Below are 21,723 nucleotides of genomic sequence, written 5' to 3'. Positions count from 1 at the left end.
TTGTTCTCACCTGTCAAGCAGGTTCCGTTGAGCTTCTGTTCATGTTTGCTGATCAAGGTTTATATGTGACTAAAGGCCTAAATGAAATCTGTCTCTTAAGAAAATTTGGATTAAACCACTCAATTGACCCTTCGCCGTGAGTTTGATTGACAGGCGATCTAACCAATCATAACGCTGAATCCGCCATTATGTCCAACAAAGCAGTCAGGACAGTTAGTGGATTAACGTCGGTGGACTTGAACTTGAAAAATGGCTCTGACGTCTTTCTGCGGTTGAAACATTCATGTTTATTTGGTGCTATAGATTAACTAGTAGGAAGAGATGATCGGTTCAATCCGCTTGGACATCACGACATATTAAAGAGCCACAGAACGGTATTTGTTTAAATTTCTTTAAAAATTACAAAATTTGAGACTTTGTTTCATATCAAAAGTAACCTGCTCTGCCTTGTCTGTCGACGCATTGTCAGTGTCTTTGTTGCTCCGCGATGTATTTTTCACTGCGTGAGAACATGATGTGTGGCATGGCTTGTCGGACATAGCAACAGTAACTAAAGGGAGGCGGAAACTAATCAAACTCATATGGATTAGTTTTACGATATCTTTATGAACTTTTTGAAGCGTCAAAGTTTCAGTTGCATTGCTATCTATGGAGGGACAGAAAGCTCTCAGAAGCTCTTCATCAAAAAGATCTTCATTTGCATTCTGAAGATGAACGAAAGTCGTACAGGTTTGGAAAGACATGAGGGTGAGTAATTAATGACAACATTTTCATTTTTGGGTGAACTATCCCTTTAAGATATTTTCTCATTCTATTCTATGACATAAATACATTGGTAATACCCCTTGTGATGAATTTAAAGCTTTTATTTGTCTTTAAAAGGAAGTTGCTAACATGAGTAAATAGGATTACAGAAGGAAATTAAATGCTATCACGCCACACAGGAAAATTCACTAGTTCTTGTAAACTGTTCTAACTCAGACCTTCAGGGAAAATGTTTTTAAAAAAAGTTTGTCCAAAGCTTAATGATGGTCACGTTGAAGTCATACAACCATGATGTAGTTTGCTTATAGTCTACATTTAGCTTTTTACTTGTGCTGATTGTATATAGGCTTCAAAACTGGAGCAAAACTCCACAGAAAGTGGCCTTCCAAGAGCAGGATTGGACACCTCTGGTTTAGAGACAGAAGTGCTGCTGTCCTGGAGGTCTAGGAACAGGCAATTTTTTAAGGAATAGTTCAAAAATGACTTTCTTTCTTTTATGGAACACATACAGTAAGAACATATTTTGAAAAATGTTTGGGCAAAAGCGGTTTTTCAGAAACAATGAAAGTCAATGGGGTCCTTTTCAAACTGTGAACTACGGGTTATCATCGTTCTTAACCCCATTTCACACTTGTAATTTAGAAGCAGGGTTTGCATCGCTTTTTACCCAGGGTTATGAAACCCTCCTCTGGAGCAGGGTTAGCACAGCTTTTGTAGTGTTAACCCCACATTGCGGTGCAAAACATGTACAGTGTAAAGCGATGCAGTGTTAGAATGTTACAACTAGATGCTTGGCAACAGACAACCAATAGTGGCCTCATATTCACGTGCTTTATAAACAGTCGTTTCTGCATTTGAGGGCCAAAATGTCAAATGGTGACAGAAATATGTGAATTGGAGCCAAGAAGCGACATATGAGTTTTATTCATACCTTTTATAAGTCCATTTGGGAAAAACTTGATAGTACAGAAACCCAGTATTTAGAAATGTACAGTGTAAAACTTCAGCTTATGAATTTCCCACAGAACATTTTGGTTGTGAAACATCAGTAGATCTATAGAGCATAGGGACCTGCTGTAGCCAAATGCCTCGATAGCAGAGATACATGAGCGAGGCCCTGACCTGAATATATCCAGTTGCTTCTACCCTCAGCTGAATGAATGTCCTGATATCATGATCATGCTCCATTCTACAGCTTTAAAGATTCCTCAGAGCATATATCCTTTTGATCATGACATGGCAGTATTAGTAGAGGCTGGTACAGTAATATATCAGTGCATGTTTTGGGTCATGCAGTACATGAGGGGTAATGTCAGGACTGTCATATGAGACACACCTGTTTGCTGTGGTATCTCTGATGAATCCAGCTCTAAACGCAAGTGATTAACTCTATAGTAACATTGAATCAAAGGAATGTTCTGGGTTAAATACAAGTTGAGCTCTGTCAACCACATTTGTGGCATAATTTTAATTATCACAGAAAATAATTTAGAATTGCATTTACATTAAGACATACCCCTTGGAAGTACAAGGGGACATTGTCTATGAACATTATATAATAAACAATCCGCATCAATAAACCCTGTAGCTTTTGCTTTTGGTTACCAGAACAGGACTGTTTACGCAAATTCATGAGAATGATGCTGGTAGAGCAAAACCAGAATTTAATTAAAATGGAATGGTGTCCCCCTTCAAAAAGAACTTTAAATCCCAAATAATGCATGAGTTGCACTCAATTTTATATTCATGTGCTTTAATAAAAGGATAAGCTTCACAGTTCTGCTTTGAAACTCTCCACTGGTATCATCTTGTCTGATTTATGTTCATTGCAAGTGCTGTAAACACAATGTTTGCTTGTTTTTTTTTTTTTTTTTATTTTTGTTTTTTTATTATTATTATAAACTACCATTTAAAAGTTGGGTCAGATTTTTTCTTTTGTATTGTAATTTAGCAAGGACACATTAAATTGATCAGAAGTGATCGTAAAGTCCACCGCGATAGCGTCGTTGGCAGCATGCGCCGACACAGTGCCATTGCACTTCGGGCGACCCGGGTTCAAGTCCCGGCTCGCAAATCTTTCCCAATCCCATCCCCCTCTCTCTCTCTCTCTCTCTCTCTCTCTCTCTCTCCCACTTCGCTTGCTGTCTGCTTACTGTGTTGTCATAATAAAGGCAAAAATGGGAAAAAAAAATCTTTTAAAAAAAGGGACTGTAAAGACATTTATAATATTATAATTTTTTTTTTTCAAATAAATACTGTTATTTTACCTTCCTTTTACTATTACTATATTATTTTACTTACTATTTATCAATAATAAATGATTTCTGAGCTCTATATTAGCAAATTAGAATGATTTCTGAAGGATCATGTGACACTGAAGACTGGAGTAATGATGCTAAAAACTCAGCTTTGCCATCACATGAATAAACATAAAAAAAAATTGAAATATAAAACAGTTATTTAAAAAAAATAATATTTCACAATATTCCTTTTTTTACTATTATATTTTTAGTGTAATATTACTGTTTTTACTTTTTACTGATTAAATAAATGCAGCCTTGATGAACATAAAAGACTTCTTTTAAAAACATTTTAAAAAATCATACCAACCCCCCTTTTTTTTACTGCCTAATGTTGTTGTGGGAACAGAGTAGTTCTTTCCTATGATGCCACAAATTTAGATTTGCACAAAATGGGCTACTCTCCTAATGTCACATCTGAATAAGGATTCTATTGAACTAAATACACTTTTCAAATTCAGTACTACATTGTCTTCTATATTGATTGTCTCACAGGCTCTGGGCTTTCGACTCCCCCCACCACCCCGACGCAGAGTCCAGTTCCACCGGTCTTCCCTATAGAGACCCCCAGTCCCGTGGAGCGTGTGGAGGAACGCCGTTCCCGCTCTCTCTCGTCTCCCCCTGACACAGGTCAGCGCTTCAGCCTGAGCACCTCCACCACCAAACCCCCTATCGCCTTGTACACCTTTAACTCTACCTCACGCCAGGTGAGTGAACATCTTCACATGTCCTTTCTGGGCTTTACAATAGTTTACCCTTGTCCCAAAGTGAACCAAGTCATTTTTGCACTACTAGTGGCACCTGGTGGAAATGTATGTCTGAATGGCAGGGACCTTCAACCAACCAATGGCATATTTATAAAAAACACAAAAGATTTTGCTCATTTTCTACACTCACATAAAGTTTGATGTATCTTTCAAATTGTTGGGCATGGATGCTTTTTCTTGTTTAGATATGTTAGTAGCTCAAGCATCATTTATTTATGGACAGTTAACGTCACAGTGATTGATTTTTGTGTCAGCAATGTGTTTGTGCTCCATCTGTTGCAACTGAGCTCAAGTACAGGCACTCTTGACAATTTGATGATGCTTGCCTGTAATTGACGACTTTATATTTTGCACAGGTGACTTGTCACTTGCCCATAAATATCATCCACAAGGTCACCCACTGCATTTAGTCTGCTTCACTTGCATATCTTTAAATACAATAATCTGTGAAAATGTTTGTAAAATTACTTGTACAGTATGTGCAGGACAATGTGTTATGGAAGTCTACTGCAAAGCATTTATTATTGAGTTATAAAAGTTAAAATTTTACAGCTATGTATAATGTAGCTGTGGGATTTATTCCTAAATATTTTAAGACAATGATACAAACATGAGAAAATATTACATACATAATATATGTAGCCTAATAAAACTTTTAATGGTTTTTTTTATTATTATTCTGAACCACAAACAATATGAACATGCTTATACAAATGGCACATTCACATTTTATGGAACTGAAAAATGAGGAACTACATAACAAAAATGAGAAGTAGATTTGCAAATTCACAATTATAATAAAGTTTTACTTTATTGGGTTTCTTCTACTGCATATGTACTGCCCATGGGAGGATTTCTATTAAAACAAACAGGTGTATACTTTTTGTTTTGTGGTGGAGGAAAAAAAAAAAAAAAAAAAATCACATAAAATGATTTACAATCCATATTTATTTATTTTTGCTACTTTTCAGGTACCCTTTATGTATAGATTTTATTGTTTTACACCTATTGCAGACCTGAATGTAATCATAAAATATGGCAAACCATCATATACTATTGTTGCATTTATAAAAAAAAAATAAATAAAAAAAATACCTAAACAAATTGTGAATAAACAGAAACTGTGATTTACAGCAAATATGACAGGCCCCCAGTAACAATTTTGTACCTAATAAAGATTTATGAAAAGTTAGTGTACTTCTCTACCAAGGAGACAATGATGTCAGTGAAGATGTCACTTCCAATCAGATGCCAGCGATGTATGAAATTAACCTCAGCAAAACAAATAGACTGCAAAACATGTTTAAAATTTATTTTCACCACACAATGTTATCAAACACATAATTTGGCATTGCTATTAGGCAAATTAAATGCACTTGTCTTAAGGGTTCAAAAATAGGTCGTAAGAGATTGATAAAACATCCTGTTTTGACTACGCTATTTATTAGTTTTTGTGGCTGGAACAGCAGGCTTCCATAAGACTTCTGGAAGATCCCCTTGTCTTAAAACCTTAAAATAGAAAGTACCTTATTTCCTGCAGCTGTAACTGATCCATCATGTACTTTTTTGCAGCGACTTCCAAGTGGTGTCGATGTCTAAGGATGGTTAAAAATGTTGTCTATGTAGGCGGCTCTCTAGGGTTTGAAACAAAGCCACAGTGGGTGATTTATGCATGATCAATGAATTCGCAGTGCGTTGTTTGATGCTTTCGCTTTCGCAAATACACAGAGCTTTAACTAGGGCAAAGTTATCGCTTCAGACGCGGAGTTGACATGATATACGCTCAAAATGAAGTAGGCTACTCTACCTGCGTGTCGTTTGGTCTGAAGAATTCAGACGTAAAAAAAATCGATCGATTCGGAGTGTTCCACTGTCACCTCCGCGGGGAAGTCCGTCTATAAATATTTCACCACAGCGTGTAATGAATTTGTAAATGAAAGCTGTGCCTGGAAAACAATATAAACTTAAGATCATTGCGTTCAATGTAGTGACCAGACTGCTTTTTTTCTTGTTTTGGTTTTGACCAGACCGCTTGTTTGCAGATAAGCAGATTTAAAAATGGACGCTTCCACTCCAATAGACTCTAATAGGGTGATACTAACTTGAAGTAAGTGATTGTTGATGAAATAATCAGCCCGTGTGTTTGTGTTTTAGAGCTGCGTACTTGCTGAAGGCATGCTGGAAAAACTTGAACTTGATGATGAAGGTAAAGGATTACACTTATGTTCTGTATTGCTTGCTTATTTTGTTTCATATGCAAGTTTATGGTTTATGAATAAATTTAATTTTTATTTGTACTCATGTTTGTTGAATGTAGTGTTTTGTATGGGTTTTGGGGAAAAATAAGCTTTCTATTCATAACATAATTGCATTGTATATTGGTTTAAGAATACAAGTAATTTGATTTTTCTGCAAAAAAAAAAAAAAAAAAACCACACTTTTTAAGGATTAGAGTTAGGCAACTGCTAATGATTCTGATGATTTCTTCTCTTTTTTTCTTCAGCTGCTGAAGAGCCAGACAGTGATATTTACATGCGCTTTATGAAATCCCACAAGTGCTATGACCTCATCCCCACCAGTTCCAAGCTAGTGGTTTTTGACACTACACTACAGGTAACTAGATCTTAATTGTCTTCTTTTGCCCAGTACAAGAACAAAAAGAGAACAGATTTCGGTATGGTGTTTTGGGTTATGTTCAGAATGGGAAAGTATCTTACTACTTCCTGCATACTGTGCAGTTTACACTGTTTACTGCCTTCTATTTTACAAATAGTATATGAAACTTGGCAGTTATACTATACACAACAGTAGTATGCTATATTGTTGTCACATGTCCTCTTTATTGTGTATGTATCATCCAGTTAACATCATCTTGGATTATCTAAATTTCTTAACTTTTGACATCCATTCAAAAAATGAGTTAAAATAGAGATGTTAAAAATCACAGCTGTAATTGCATCTGGCCCATTGATCACACTTGAAATGGTCAAGCCCATGCTGTTTGCTTGATTGTATAGGCCATTCTGGTATTCCATAAATGCAGAAAGCTGCATATTGTGCATAGTATACATACTAACCACTGCAGAAATAGAAAGTGTAGATTCTTTTCCAAACATACTAGTGTTCGTATGAGCTGTAGTTATTGTCTTTCAGTTTTGCTTCACAGTTTAAACACATGATGTTTAAGTCATTGTGGTTAATGTTTCATCAGTAAATAAATCTTAGTTGGTGACTGAAATGGACGGGTCTCTTTGAAGTGTATGGGAAGTCATCATAAAGCTAGTTTGTTATGGTTAATCAGTAATCATGTGCCGTTATTAGATTTGGGGGTAACACATCATATAACCTATTAACCTGTTGGATTTCCGCTGGCCGAGGGCAAGTTTGAAATATTAAAGGCTTAGGGAACAGAAGATCAGTGAAATTTAATGCCTGGAATTTATATTGGGGGAATGACATGATTTACTTATTGTATTCCTTTGAATGAAAGTGTTCAAAACGAGGAAGTGTTCTGCCTATATACATTCATATAAAAATGCTGAGTTTATTGAAAAAGCCTTTATATGAACTGCCTTTATAATACAATCAAGTTAATTTTTAATGGATAGCTGAGCTGGTCTAAATTGGAGACAATTTGTGTTAGAAATGTTGCGCCCAGGGCCCAAAATGTGGCATATCTGAGAAAATAATGGCATTAGTGAGTAAATAAAATGTTATACACCAGTGGGCCGATGACTTTATTTGGAAATTGCAATGTCTCATGGTGTAAGTTAAATGAAGAATGAACCACTTGCTGATGTAAGTGACTTTTTAAATTCAAAAATAGAAACTGGAGTCTACTAAAGAAAATTTTCTTTAACTTCTAACATCTCCGTCATCTTGATCTAGGATGCATTATATAAGGAATATTCTTTGCATTAAACCATTAAATAAAAGTATAATTAATATAAGTTTTTATTTATAAAGCTCATTTCCCAACCTCAAGGTCGCTTTTCAATAAATAAGCATATTGTATGAAGTTAAAAAAAAATGCAGAGGAGGAAAAAAACTACTTGGACAGTTAGAACCGTTTCACTCCCTGGCTTATCTTATATGACGCTGCAAGAGACTAATCCTGTTGTTAAATGGAAAAATATATGTCTTCATCCAGGGTTCCTCAAATCTGGTCCTGGAGGGCCACTTCCCTGCAGAGTTTAGCTGAAACCCTGATCAAACCCGCCTACCTGTGATTTTCTACTAACTCTATTCCTTGACTAGCTTGCTCAAGTGTGTTTGATCAGGGTTGGAACTAAACTGTGCAGGGCACTAGCCCTCCAGGGCAAGATTTGAGGAACCCTGTCTTAATAAATGCAAAATACAACTTTATGGCTGGTAAGAATTGTTTAAGGCCAAATTTTCAATTTGTCAGGTGTGGACATTTTTTTTATTTTTATTTTTTTCAAACACTGGTTGCACTCAACTCATTGTCTCCTGTGATTTTTGGCTCACATGACCAGTTCCTCCAGACGTGTTTTTAAAGGCACCTAAAAGAAAAGCATTGTTTTGTGAATTCTTTGTTCTTTGTTAGGTAAAGAAAGCTTTCTTTGCCTTGGTTGCTAATGGAGTTCGAGCTGCCCCATTATGGGAAACGAAAAAGCAAAGCTTTGTGGGTGAGCAACGATACATACACACACACACACACTCACACTCAAGCTTTTACCTGCATTTCTGTCATTCTTTTTTTTTTTTTTTTCTTCTTTTTTTTTTTTTCAGCTGTATAGACAGAAAATGTTTAACCTGCAAGTCAATTTACCTGACATACACCTCCTGTCTTGAAATTATTGTCAAAAAAAAAAAAAAACTTAGTAATTAGTAATCAAATGAAAACATTACTTCAGGACATTTTTGTTCACCTGTAACATAATTGGACATGCTTAGATTAGCTAGCTAACAACAATGTACCAAATTGGTTGAAATTCATTGCTGTCTCCTTCCTGTCTGGAGTGTTTTGAATTGTAGTTAGATATAAGCAGGTATAGAACTTTGTGAATGATGGGTGAATTCTAGGGCTGGGCGATATATCGCATGCGATTCTCACGCGCATTTCGTCAGTAAAGCCAGTTCCCTGATTACCGCTAAATCGCCATAGTTCACTGATAAGCCCCGCAATATCACGTTCATATCGCAGATGAATCGCCTTCGATAATGAACGCGATATTTGTGTGGCTTATCAGTGAACTACGGCTCTGTCTGTTAAATGGCCCTCCATTTGAAAGCAGGTGATGGCGATTTAGCAGTAATCAGGGAACCGGCTTTACTGACGAAATGCGCGTGAGAATCGCATGCGATATATCGCCCAGCCCTAGTGAATTCTGAAGGCACAATTTCCCTGTAAGCCTACACATAAGTCAGCAAGCTAACAGAAGATTTTACTCTAATAATGATATGTTTTCTCAATAGGAATGTTAACCATCACAGACTTCATCATCATACTTCACAGATACTACAAATCACCACTGGTAAGTATTTAAGACTTCACAGAAACAGTGCTGGTTTAGTGGCTTTACAGATGTTCAAATGGAAGTGCCAAATCTAAAGGAAAAAGTTTTTGCCATGCCATTTCTCCTGCATGTTATCACTTAAAGGTGGGGTATGCCATTTTTCAAAAACTCTGTTGGACATTGTTGATATTTGAAATCAACCCAAAAAAACCTTCCCCTCTCTTCATTGCTCCAAAACTCACCCTCCAATCCTAACCACCCTGCTCCAAGTCGGTCTCGAACACCGGCCCGATCGTTGCTGGCAGGCGAGGCGAGTGCACTGACAATGACGTTAAACACTGCATTCTCTAGCACACGTCGGTGTGCAGTGGTTTACCTGCACAACTCTCAATATCTGGCCACTGTGTCACATGCAATGTGTGAGTGTATGTCTATCACAGCTGACGATCAACAAAATGCTTCATGAAAAATAAAGCACAGATGATGAACAAACGACAAGGAAGCACAAAAAATGAACATACAGTACACACTACTAAATACAAACAAGAGTTTGTTGTTAGTCGCCAACAGCACAGCAGCTCCAGACAATCATGACACTCAAACCCAGTGTTACTCACACGTGAAGCGGAATCAAAGCAGCCTCCGCGTCTGTTTTCAGGCCTTTCTGCTTAGCTCTCTCCAGCGCTGGAAAGCTTTTCTAATATTAACACTGGTCCTAAAGCGCTTGTACAGTCATAACCCTTATTCCAGTGATATTCTTTTGAGCTTTTTTGTATTGTGTCTCATCTCTCTTTCTGCAGTTTTTCTTCAAATCTCCCTCTTGCTCGTTCTCTCTCCTCGATCGTCATGCGCCCCTTAATGCTGATTGGTTACACGTTTGTAGTTGGTGTTGGCCCGACTAACTTCCAAACAGTGCTTTTGAAAAATGACTTACCCCACCTTTAATGAAATGTTCATCTAAAAGGATTATTGTTTGTCTTTTTTAACATTTTAAGTCATATTCTGTAATATATGCCTCAGGTGCAAATATATGAACTGGAGGAGCATAAAATTGAGACTTGGAGAGGTAAATATGTTCACTGTTTTCATTTTCAGTTCACCACTGCTTACACTTATTTATGTAACTATGTCACACAATAGGCTTTTATATATAACACAGTGTTTCTCAAACTGGGGTACGTGAGGTGACAAAAAGGGGGTACGCGAACAAAATGCGGAGTAGTTAATTTAACTCTACCATACCTTAAAATAATATTAAAACCGAGCATGTATTTCTAACTGGCAAAATGCCGTAAATCCATTACATTTAATCAAATTACCTCATGTTTTGCAGTCTAAAATGATCGAATCTGCTAAAATGAACGAATCATATTCGTGCCGAATCTGCTGCCTTAAATCGCGCTAAATTACTGCCGTTCTCGACAATGCATCTTTGTAAAAGTGGGGATTTAGCACTTGCATGAAGACCCAAATATAGACACAGATAGTGGATTTATATCAATTTAAGACTCAAACTTTCTTCGATACAAAAACATACCTTGTGTGAGTTCTTGTATTTAATGTTGATAACGAGGAAGAATGCATTTGTACCCAAATATCCACATGACTGCAAACGTGCGTTATTATACAACAGGTCAAAAAACAAAACGTACATTTTAAACACAGTACTGTCAGTATTTACTCTATTTTGCAACGAAAAAAATATTTCTAACGAAAACCAGAGCAGAACTACAACACACGAATGCGGCTTTGAACGAATCGTGAGAGTCAGTGATTCAATGATTCATTCACAGCCACTTGCTTCGTTACTGAATGAAAGTGACTTGCTGCCACCTACTGGCGGTTTTAGTTTAATATTTAAAAGTATCACTTTGTTTTACCGTCATTGTATATTTCTCTATTAAACATTTTTTATTTAAAACATTATTTATTTTATAAAGTTATTCATAAACGTAAAAATATGCACTGGAAAATCAATTTAGGGGGCAAATATTGTCCCTTAATGGTAAAGGTGTGACTGCAGTCGAAGTGGAAGAGAGGGGGTACGCAGAAGGATGGGAATCCCTTCAGGGGGTACTCCACGCTAAAAAGTTTGAGAACCACTGATATAACAGATAGTACACCTGAAAATGAAAATTATGTTATTATTTACTCACACCCATGTATGGAAATTTAAATAACAACACAAAAAATGGAAATACATGAGGGTAAGTAAATAATGACAGAATTTTCACTATTGGCTAACTTTAAAGTGTTTTCATTATTTTTCATTTCTGTTTATACCAACAGAACTTTACTTGCAAGAAACTTTTAAACCCTTAGTCAACATATCTCCAGATGCAAGGTGAGACACTGGGTCATATTTTTGTTGACTGTGTTTTATCATTTTCATTGCATGACGCATGAACCAATAGGAAACTCAGAAGCGAAGACCAGGAGACTCGGGTGTATCTTCAGAAGGATGCTTTATAGTTTTTCAAGTGATGCTATGTCAGGACATTTTTCAATTTGTATTCCCACAATCATCTCTTCGGTTCATGGGATCATTCCCTCAAAATTATCTTGAACCAAATTCAGCAATTATTTCAGATTTATTTGCAGACTTAATCAGCAGAGCATCCAAAATATTTTTAATAATGTTTGGTTTCTTGTAACTCTTTGCTGTTTTTCCCCCAGTATATTTGATGCTGTTTACTCACTCATCAAAAATAAGATCCATCGTTTGCCAGTGATTGATCCAGTCACAGGAAACGCCCTGTATATCCTCACTCACAAGAGAATCCTCAAGTTTCTGCAGCTCTTTGTGAGTATACCACTTCCTTTTGGCTTACTGATCTTTTATGCATACAATTAATATTCTTTTATAAATGGTAGTTATTGGGAACACAGCTACTAGAGAAAGGTTACAGAAAAGTATCCTCTAATCATCCTGCGTTATGCAGCGTCCTGTGTACGCTCATGGTGTGTGTGTGATCTTGTAGGTGTGTGAGATGCCTAAACCAGCCTTCATGAGGCAGACTCTGGAGGAGCTGGGCATTGGCACGTACAGCAACATTGCTTTCATTCACCCAGATACACCCATTATTAAAGCACTGGGCATGTTTGTGGAGAGGAGAGTGTCTGCCCTGCCAGTGGTGGATGTCACAGGTAACAACACACATTGTTAACTTTTCTGTCGGTTTGTGTAATCATTTTTTTTGTCAAGCCTTTCTTAGAAACTATTTTTCATTGTACACATCTTTGAAGGTCAAATCTTTCTCATATTTGCTTTTCATCTTTTTTTCTCCCAAAGGAAAGGTTGTGGACATTTACTCCAAATTTGATGTCATTGTAAGTTGTGCCTTTGATATACTACTTAAAGTTGAAGAATAACTACTTAAAGAGTAATATACCACATTTTTGTTATGAAAGTGATGCTTTGTGATTTGTAATAGAAATCTTATATAACGTAGTAAATGTATTTACTGTCACTTTGATTAATTGAGTGCATCCTTTTCTAAATAAAAGTATTAATTTCTTAAAGGATTAGTTCACTTTCAAATAAAATTTTCCTGATAATTTACTCACCCCCATGTCATCCAAGATGTTCATGTCTTTCTTTCTTCAGTCGAAAAGAAATTGAGGTTTTTGATGAAAACATTCCAGGATTATTCTCCTTATAGTGGACTTCAATGGCCTCCAGACGGTTGAAGGTCAAAATGACCGTTTCAGTGCAGCTTCAAAGGGCTTTAAATATCTAGCGATCTAGTGAAAAAAAAAAAGTAGAATAGGGAAGGCGTAGGACATACAGTGTAAGCTTTTTGAAGAATATGGAAAGCGGAAGAACGTGCAAGGCGATCATTTGTGTTTATAAAGCATATACAGTTGTATTTTTTTTTCGAAAATGACTGATCATTCCGCTAGATAAAACCCTTATTCCTCGTCTGGTATCCTTTAAAGCCCTTTGAAGCTGCACTGAAACTGTAATTTTGACCTTTAACCGTCTGGAGGCCATTGAAGTCCACTATAAGGAGAATAATCCTGGAATGTTTTCATCAAAAACCTCAATTTCTTTTCGACTGAAGAAAGACAGACATGAACATCTTGGATGACATGGGGGTGAGTAAATTATCAGGAACATTTTATTTGAAAGTGGACTAATATAATATATACAGAGCCCAAACTTTTGAAAGGTAGTTATTGGACATTATTCATGAAGTACTTTGTGTATATCGTTCATAAATCTATTCATATGTACCTTAAAGGTGCAGTGTGTAAATTTTCGGAGGATCTATTGATAGAAATGCAATACAATATACACAACTATGTTTTCAGTGGTGTATAAAGACCTTACATAATGAACCTTTAAGTTTTTATTACCTTAAAGAGACAAACTGCTCTACAGAGCACGTTTTGTCACTATGTTGTTGTTCTTCTTCTTCATTGTTTTTAAAGGCAGCTTCCACTGTCACTACGTTGAATACGCACGAAGAAGTAGTAGTAGTTGTCGTCTGGTTTATTAGAAGCAGAGACCGTTCTTTGTTAGAAGTAAGACGAAACCTCATTGCTTGACTAACTACTCTCTGCTGTCTCAGTCGACGACATCTCAGTCGACGGCGTGGTGGACTGAGCAATTTGCAACCTCGCCGCTAGATGGCGCTAAAATTTACACACTGTACCTTTAAAATAGATTTATATCCATTAAAGTAAATGTATCAAATTATGTGTATGTAAATTCAAATGAGTTTACGTACAGCTTACATTGAAATTAATTCTGCTTGTCAGGAATAAGGTCTATTGGGTCAAAATGTAAATGTAAAAGTCACCTGCAGCTGTTTAAGAAAGCTCTGTCAAATATGTATTTCCATACAATAAATACGCGACGGTGCATCACAACATGCATGTTTATTCATAAATTACTAATGATGTGTAGATGTGTAGTGTATATTTCGGCTGTATGCGGCTGTATCCCTATAGCGTCGTTCTATGCTCATTAGTGTTGTGGGTGTGTGTAGAACCTGGCTGCTGAGAAGACATACAATAATCTGGACATCACCGTGACTCAGGCTCTGCTGCATCGCTCACAGTACTTCGAGGGGGTTATGAAGTGTTATCGGCACGAGACCCTGGAGACCATAGTGAACAGGATTGTCAAAGCTGAGGTGAGATTTACTCAATGCACACATCCCCAACAGTAAGAAAAACACAGGAATTACATCATCACTAGAAAAGAATTCCCACCTGAAATTTAGTTTACAGTTTAGACACTTTACTTCTCAAGTAACATATTTTTAATGATAAAGAAATCTTATCATTATCTCCTTCCTCTTGCAGTGACATCTCTTCTCTGGTGATGTTTTTTTCTGGCACACCTGTCACTCACATGAAATTACAGCAATAGCAAACCACAACCATCCAATCAATTCCCCTTTTTTTTTTTCTTGCTCGAGAGACCGTTTCACTTGGGGTGCTTTCACATTAGCACTTTTGGTGCGCACCCGGGTTCGAATGACGTCAGAGTTCGGTACGTTTGGATGATGTGAACACTGTCTTCTGAAATCGGGTGCGCACCCGCGAACCGTACCCGAGTCCGCTTAAAAAGGGGTGCGGTTCAAGTGAACTCCGGTACGGTTCGCTTCTGATATGAATGCAAAAGTACCAAATTGCAGAAGTGAACTGCTACTAATGCCATATTATTTGATAGAAATGTGTGTTTGTGTGTGTGTTTCACTCACTTTCCTGGCGAGCGTGACTGACGTGCTGCAAGCAGAGAGCTGTAGCGTAGCTTTTCTCATTTCTGCTCGCCTTCAGCGTTCTACATTCACGGCAGATAGAGGCAAGTGCCGTTATAAACAAAACCAACGGTTCAAAAATAAAAATATAAAAGTGAGGAGAGCAACGTTATGCATTTTGCCGCCTTCTCCTGCGCCGTCGTTACTAAGCAACGGAGTAAACAGCTGCTGGTTTGATGATGCCAACGAACCACGGTTCGGACCCTATAATGTGAACACAGTCCAATGGGGGCAGGGGGAGGAGGGAGCAATCGAACTCGGGTTCGGTCCAGGCAAAAGCACCCTTAGATGTAAGCCACAGTAAGGGAAGAAACGACTATTGCAACTTCCACTTTAAATGCCAAACTCAAAACCATTTAATTTTCGGTATTTTAGTTGAAGGATTAGTTCACCCAAAAATGAAAATTCTGTCATCATGTAGTCACCCTCAGTTTGTTCCAAACCCATAAACCTTTGTTCATCTTTTTGGAACACAAATGAAGATATTTTGAAGGAAATCTGAGCGATTTCTGTCCCTCCATTGACAGCTACGTGACTACTACTTTGACACTTCAAAAAGTTCATAAAGAGATCATAAAACTAATCTATATGAATTGAGCGGTTTAGTCCAAATTTTCTGAAGAGACATGATCGCTTGATATGATGAACCGATTGAATTCAGGCTTTTATTCACATATAAACATTGATCAGCAAACATAACAGAAGCTTAATGGAACCTGCATGATGCAAGAAAAAACCTCTTCTGGAAGCTCAAACGTGCTGTGTAACACACGAGAATGAACCTCATTGGTTCTCACACGTGTCAAGCAAGCTTCCGTTTACTACAACGAATGTGTGTGTTGATGAATGTTTATATGTGACTAAAAGCCTAAATTAAATCTGTTTAGCACATTGTGTCTCTTCAGAAAATTTAGACTAAACCGCTCAATTCATGTGGATTAGTTTTACAATCTCTTTATGAACTTTTTGAAGCATCAAAGGGGTAGCTGCGTATGTCAGCGGAGGGGCAGAAATCGCTCAGATTTCATTAAAAAGATCTTCATTTGTGTTCCGAAGATGACCAAAAGTCTTACAGGTTTGGAATGACATGAGGGTGAGTAAATGATGACAGAATTTTCTATTTTTTGGTAAACTAACCCTTTAATTTATTTGGATTATTTCAGGGCCGTTCACAAAGAACACATTTTTACATTTAACTGTGCTGCGTTTCCATTGTTTTCCTGGGTGAACATGCACCAGACAGACGTCTTTGTCTGGTACTGTCACACATGAAGGCGTTCTAAAGTCATGGCGCTCAAGTTTTGTGTTTGTGTAATCTATGTGTCCTGCAGGTGCACAGGCTGGTAGTGGTGGATGATAACTCCAGCATCGAGGGCATCATCTCCCTGTCTGACATCCTGCAGGCGCTGGTACTCACCCCCGCAGGTATAGACGCACAGAATTCCTAATCCAACCCTCCATTTCACTTTCCTTTTCTCCTCTCCACTCTTCCCCGGACCCAATCTCCTCTCCTTGGACATCTACCACTCGAGTGTCCCTCTCTGACCCCCCTGATCACAGGTACAGTGGATTCTGATTGGCTTGCTATGATTGTACTGAATGAGGCTGGATGTAGGTGTGTATTCCAAAGTGATACACATTGTGACGGCATCACTGCAAGCGTTTGTCTGGTACTGATTTTTTTTTTATAACACAGACAGCTTATATATGACTGCAGGTTGACCTGACAGACTCTGTCAATGGCAAACAAATCAATATGAGACAGAAATAGCTGTCTGGTTAAATAGTGATTGGAATACAGCATGTGCTCTCAGCGCCCCTTATAAAGCCTGCTGGGAAAACTGCATGAAACACTCCACATCTCTCACATGCTCCTCGGCATGTTGTCTTTAATGTCTTGAGCTGCTAGAAGCAACACTCTTTTGAAAGCAAAAATATGAAATGTAGATTGATGGAGAACCTGAAAATATGATGGAATTTAAAAAAAAAAAAACTCTTTTCTAGGCCAGAAAGTTATGGAAATAAAAATCTAATAAAAACTTTAAAAGCCATATAAAATTGTAGAAATTAAAAACCTTAAAGTTATGCAAATCAATACTATCGTAAAAAGTAACCGAAAATTTATGGAGATTAATACAATTTGTAAAAAGTCATGGTACTAACCTAAAATGTTAAAGGGTTAGTTCACCCAAAAAATGGAATTTCTGTCATTAATTACTTATGTTGTCCCACACCCGTAAGACCTTCGTTCATCTTCGGAACACAAATTAAGATATTTTTGATGAAATTCGAGGGTATCTGCTCCACACATAAGCAGCAATGACACTGCATCTTTTAAGGTCCAGAAGGGTATTAAAAAACATCGATTACATGGTCAAAGTGACTACAGTGGTTCAACCTTAATGTTATGAAGCGACGAGAATACTTTTTGTGCGCAAAAACAAAACAAAATAACGACTTTTTCAACAATATCTAGTAACGGGCGATTTTAAAGGTGCCCTAGATTCAAAATTTTAATTTACCTTGGCATAGTTGAATAACAAGAGTTCAGTACATGGAAAAGACATACATTGAGTTTCATTGAAAGCAACTCCATTGCTTTCTCTTTCTTATGTAAATCTCATTTGTTTAAAAGACTTCCGGAAAACACGCGGATCTCAACATAACACCGATTGTTACGTAACAGTCAGGGTGTACGCCCCAATATTTGCATATGCCAGCCCATGTTCCCAACATTATGAAAGGCATTAGACAAGGGCAGCCAGTAACATCTGGATCTGCACAGGTGAATCAACAGACTATTGATTCACCTGTGCAGATCCAGCAAGAACAACAGCGAAAATGGCAGATGGAGCAATAATAACTGATCCATGATAGCATGATATTTTTAGTGATATTTGTAAATTGTCTATCTAAATGTTTCGTTAGCATGTTGCTGATGTACTGTTAAATGAGGTTAAAGTTACCATCGTTTCTTACTGAATTCACGGAGACAAGAGCCGTCGCTATTTTCATTTTTAAACACTTGCAGTCTGTATAATTCATAAATACAACTTCATTCTTTATAAATCTCTCCAACAGTGTAGCATTAGCCGTTAGCCACAGAGCACAGCCTCAAACTAATAGAGAATCAAATATAAACATCAAAATAAATACTTTACTCACATAATTCGAAGCATGCATACAGCATGCATGATGAACATCTTGTAAAGATCCATTTGAGGGTTATATTAGCTGTGTGACCTTTGTAAATGTGCTGTAATATAATCGAGAGCTCGTGTGGCAGGGAGCACGCGAATTAAAGGGGCGGCACGCTGAAAAAATCAGTCCATAGTTAATGATGTCCCAAAATAGGCAGTTAAAAAAATCTATGGGGTATTTTGAGCTGAAACTTCACAGACACATTCAGGGGACACCTTAGACTTATATTACATCTTGTGAAAAAGCATTCTTGGGCACCTTTAAAACACTGCTTCATGAAGCTTCGAAGCTTCATGAATATTTAGTTTCGAATCAAACTGCCAAAGTCACGTGAACCACTGAAATTTCAAAACACTTATGACGTAACGATGCCTCGTTTACTGAAATCGCGTGACTTTGGCGTTCTGAACCGCTGATTTGAAACAAAAGATTCGTAAAGCTTCGAAGCTTCATGAAGCAGTGTTTTGAAATCGCCCATCACTAGATACAGTATTGTTGAAAAAGTCATTATTTTGTTTTGTTTTTGTGCACAAAAAGTATTCTCATCACTTCATAACATTAAGGTTGAACCACTGTAGTCACGTTGACCATTTTATTGATGTCTTTTAATACCCTTCTGGACCTTAAAAGATGCAGTGTCATTGCTGCTTATGTGTGGATCAGATACCCTCAGATTTCATCAAAAATACCTTAATTTGTGTACTGATGAAAAACGAAGGTCTTGAAGGTTTGGAAAAACATGAAGATGAGTACTTAATGACAGAAATGTAATTTTTGGGTGAACTAACCCTTTAAAGAAAATTCATGGAAATGATTAAAATTGTTAAAAAATAAATAAATAAATAAATAAAATAAAAAAATGGGAAGGTTGTGGAAAACAGTATTGTAAAAAGTGACAAAAAATTCATGGAAATTAATACAATTGTAAAAAGTCACAGGAAAGTCATGAAAATCAATACTATCATAAAACGCCACAGAAAATGTATGGAAATTATAAAAGTTTTAAAAAGTTACAGTAAAGTAAAGGTCATTGATAAAATCTTAAAGTTGTTGGAAAGTTATGAAAAGTAAAATCATAATTCACTGAAAATCATGGAAATGTAATTTGTCATAGGTCAGTCATGGAAATGTATTTATTGAATTTACATTTTTATAGTTTCCTTCAGCTATAAAATATTTCAAATTCGCTAATTCTCAAATTATTTGTATAAAAATTTTTTTCAAAATTACTTTTTTCAGTAATTGTGAAAAATGTAAATGTCGTTGGTTATTTGTGTAAACTGTTATAACCCATAGTTCATACTTTAGTTTTGAGCTTATTTGCATTCTGCTTAGTGATCATTTGAGTCTGCAATTACAGATTTGTTGCTGAGAGGGTTCAAAAAAATTAGTGTCTTAAAAACTTGTTGTATTAAAACAGCACTGATTGACAGATTTATGTTTCACTAACTGAATTTCATATTATTTGCTCCACAGGTAGATGCAGAATGGACAGTGTGACCGAATGACAAGACATACAACTTTTTGGAGGTGAAAGAGAAACACAAGAAATTCAGAGAACCAAAAAAGTCCAGCCTGCATTCCTGGATACGGAGAAGAGGACAGCTGAAAGCATTTTAGATGCTCATTGAAGGGCTGAATGAAACCGTTTGAATCTGCAGCTGAAGGAATGGACATGTGATCATAATGCACACATTACTGGACATGTTTACGGTGGGCCAGTCGTGAGAATCTGCCGCTATACTGTACACTGCTTTAAATGCTGGGCATGTTTGCCTGGTCGTGCTGCTGGTTTTAGAGTCCTTCACTGACAGAGCTATATCAGGCACAGGGAGGAAGTCTCCTTTTGTGTTCTAGCTGGGTCTGCGTTATATCATCAGGCACTGAAATCCACTCTTGGCTGAGTGTTTGACGTGGAAATTTGCCTTAAATGAAGACCTCAGTGAGAGCTGATTGGAAAGGTTAACAGAGACCCACAGATGTGCATGTAAAAGCAGGTTCGTGATCCTTGAGCAATAGGCAAAAATTGCTGTTGGTTAAAAGAACCTGCTAGTAAATGGTGCAAATGTAGACTCTGTAGTCATGTGGCCATTATATTTCACCTCAAACTGAAATATTATATAATCTCACACCATTATTTTCATAACAATTATGTAATATTGAATAACGCAGTAAAAAAATTGTTCTTTTAAATTCTGCATAAATTACAGGAATTAGAACAAGTACTATAATATATTTAAACGTGTACAGTAAGAGAATAAGACAATAATTAAAATAGCAGGGAAATGCACTTAATTGTCATGAAAATAATGTAACGAGCAAAAAAAAAAAAAAAAAATCTGTGGTCCTGTTTCTTTCAATTTTGAGGTGATATGACCTGGACAAATTCTTGAATGAGATACATCTGAATACGGTTGATTTGCCTGTCAGCACTGGCCTATTAGGCTAATATGTCTACTGTATGAATTGTTTTTCACCTTGTTAGTCAGTGGAATAATGAATGTACTACCACACCGCGTACACACTGACTGTCATGGGCTGTATTTTTACTGGAACAAAGAATGTGTAATGAAAAGAGACTATATACAGAGCCTTATTTTTCTATCATGACTATCTCTAGTGTTTGGCTTGTGTGGGAAACCATGTGCACTACCTGTCTTAATGCACTAAAAGAGCATGAATGTCAAAGCTTGCAGTTTCAAAAATGGCCACGCATCTTTGCACCCCAGTGATATGCTGAGCTACTGTAAATACAACATGTCATGTAATGGATTCAAAACTGATAAATCATGTATTATTTGATTACATTTTTCATTATTATAACTGCTGTCAGTGGAATTTAAGACTGTTCTGTCCAGAAAGAAAGAAATGTACATTTTTGTACACAGAAATGACACTATTATATTTTTTATGTGGTTGAGCTAAAATATATTGATAATGCATTAATATTTGTCTGAGATTTATTTATTTGTGGTATGTCACTAATGTTTGGTTGTGTGTGTGTGTGTGTGAGAGCGCGCTTTTGTGATTTGAGGAAACAAATTTGTATAATGATGGCTATGACACTGGTATTACGTTTCATGAGTCCTCATATTTAAAATAGCTTTAAAAACATACTAAACAATGTTTTATTAAAAATGTAAAAATGCAGAATGTTTTCTGTGATGGGTAGGTTTAGGGGTAGTGTAGGGGGATAGAATATAAAGTTTGTACAGTATAAAAACCATTACGCCTATGGAGTGTGTGTGTGTGTGAGAGAGAGAGACAGAGTCAGTCTGCACGAGTAGTATTTTTCAGCGACTCTTTCTGCAGGTTACATTGTTATGCCAGTAGGTGGCGACAAGGGACTTTGATCTATACTGTGTCGGCGTTCTGATGTAGATAAACAGCGCAGGAGAATGACAGGGAAGAAAAGGGATTTTTGTACTTATAAGTATTC

The 21,723-nt window shown here is 36.8% G+C and overlaps 1 protein-coding gene across 5 annotated transcripts in view; it reads left to right on the top strand.

The window, feature by feature from the left end:
* The window catches only part of prkag2b (protein kinase, AMP-activated, gamma 2 non-catalytic subunit b), a 41,534-nt gene extending 20,304 nt beyond the window's left edge, over positions 1-21,230 (top strand). For 3 of the 5 annotated variants that reach the window (XM_048165068.1, XM_048165069.1, XM_048165070.1), the window contains 13 exons: positions 3,561-3,772; positions 5,987-6,038; positions 6,336-6,445; positions 8,400-8,481; positions 9,272-9,330; positions 10,333-10,378; positions 11,602-11,656; positions 11,989-12,115; positions 12,294-12,459; positions 12,605-12,642; positions 14,307-14,453; positions 16,415-16,508; positions 19,761-21,230. In XM_048165068.1, coding sequence (XP_048021025.1) covers positions 3,561-3,772; positions 5,987-6,038; positions 6,336-6,445; positions 8,400-8,481; positions 9,272-9,330; positions 10,333-10,378; positions 11,602-11,656; positions 11,989-12,115; positions 12,294-12,459; positions 12,605-12,642; positions 14,307-14,453; positions 16,415-16,508; positions 19,761-19,792 — 1,220 coding nt within the window. In that variant the 3' untranslated portion in view covers positions 19,793-21,230. Of the gene's footprint in view, positions 1-3,560; positions 3,773-5,986; positions 6,039-6,335; positions 6,446-8,399; positions 8,482-9,271; positions 9,331-10,332; positions 10,379-11,601; positions 11,657-11,988; positions 12,116-12,293; positions 12,460-12,604; positions 12,643-14,306; positions 14,454-16,414; positions 16,644-19,760 lie in introns of those variants that run through there. The other 2 variants (XR_007181111.1, XM_048165071.1) reach the window with 2 other exon arrangements.
* The last annotated feature ends 493 nt before the right edge of the window (positions 21,231-21,723 follow it).

This window comes from Megalobrama amblycephala, linkage group LG17 (assembly GCF_018812025.1).
Source record: "Megalobrama amblycephala isolate DHTTF-2021 linkage group LG17, ASM1881202v1, whole genome shotgun sequence".
Lineage (NCBI taxonomy): Eukaryota > Metazoa > Chordata > Actinopteri > Cypriniformes > Xenocyprididae > Megalobrama > Megalobrama amblycephala.
The sequence above is the reverse complement of the archived record's forward strand: the minus strand, read 5'-3'. Positions and strand labels throughout refer to the sequence as shown.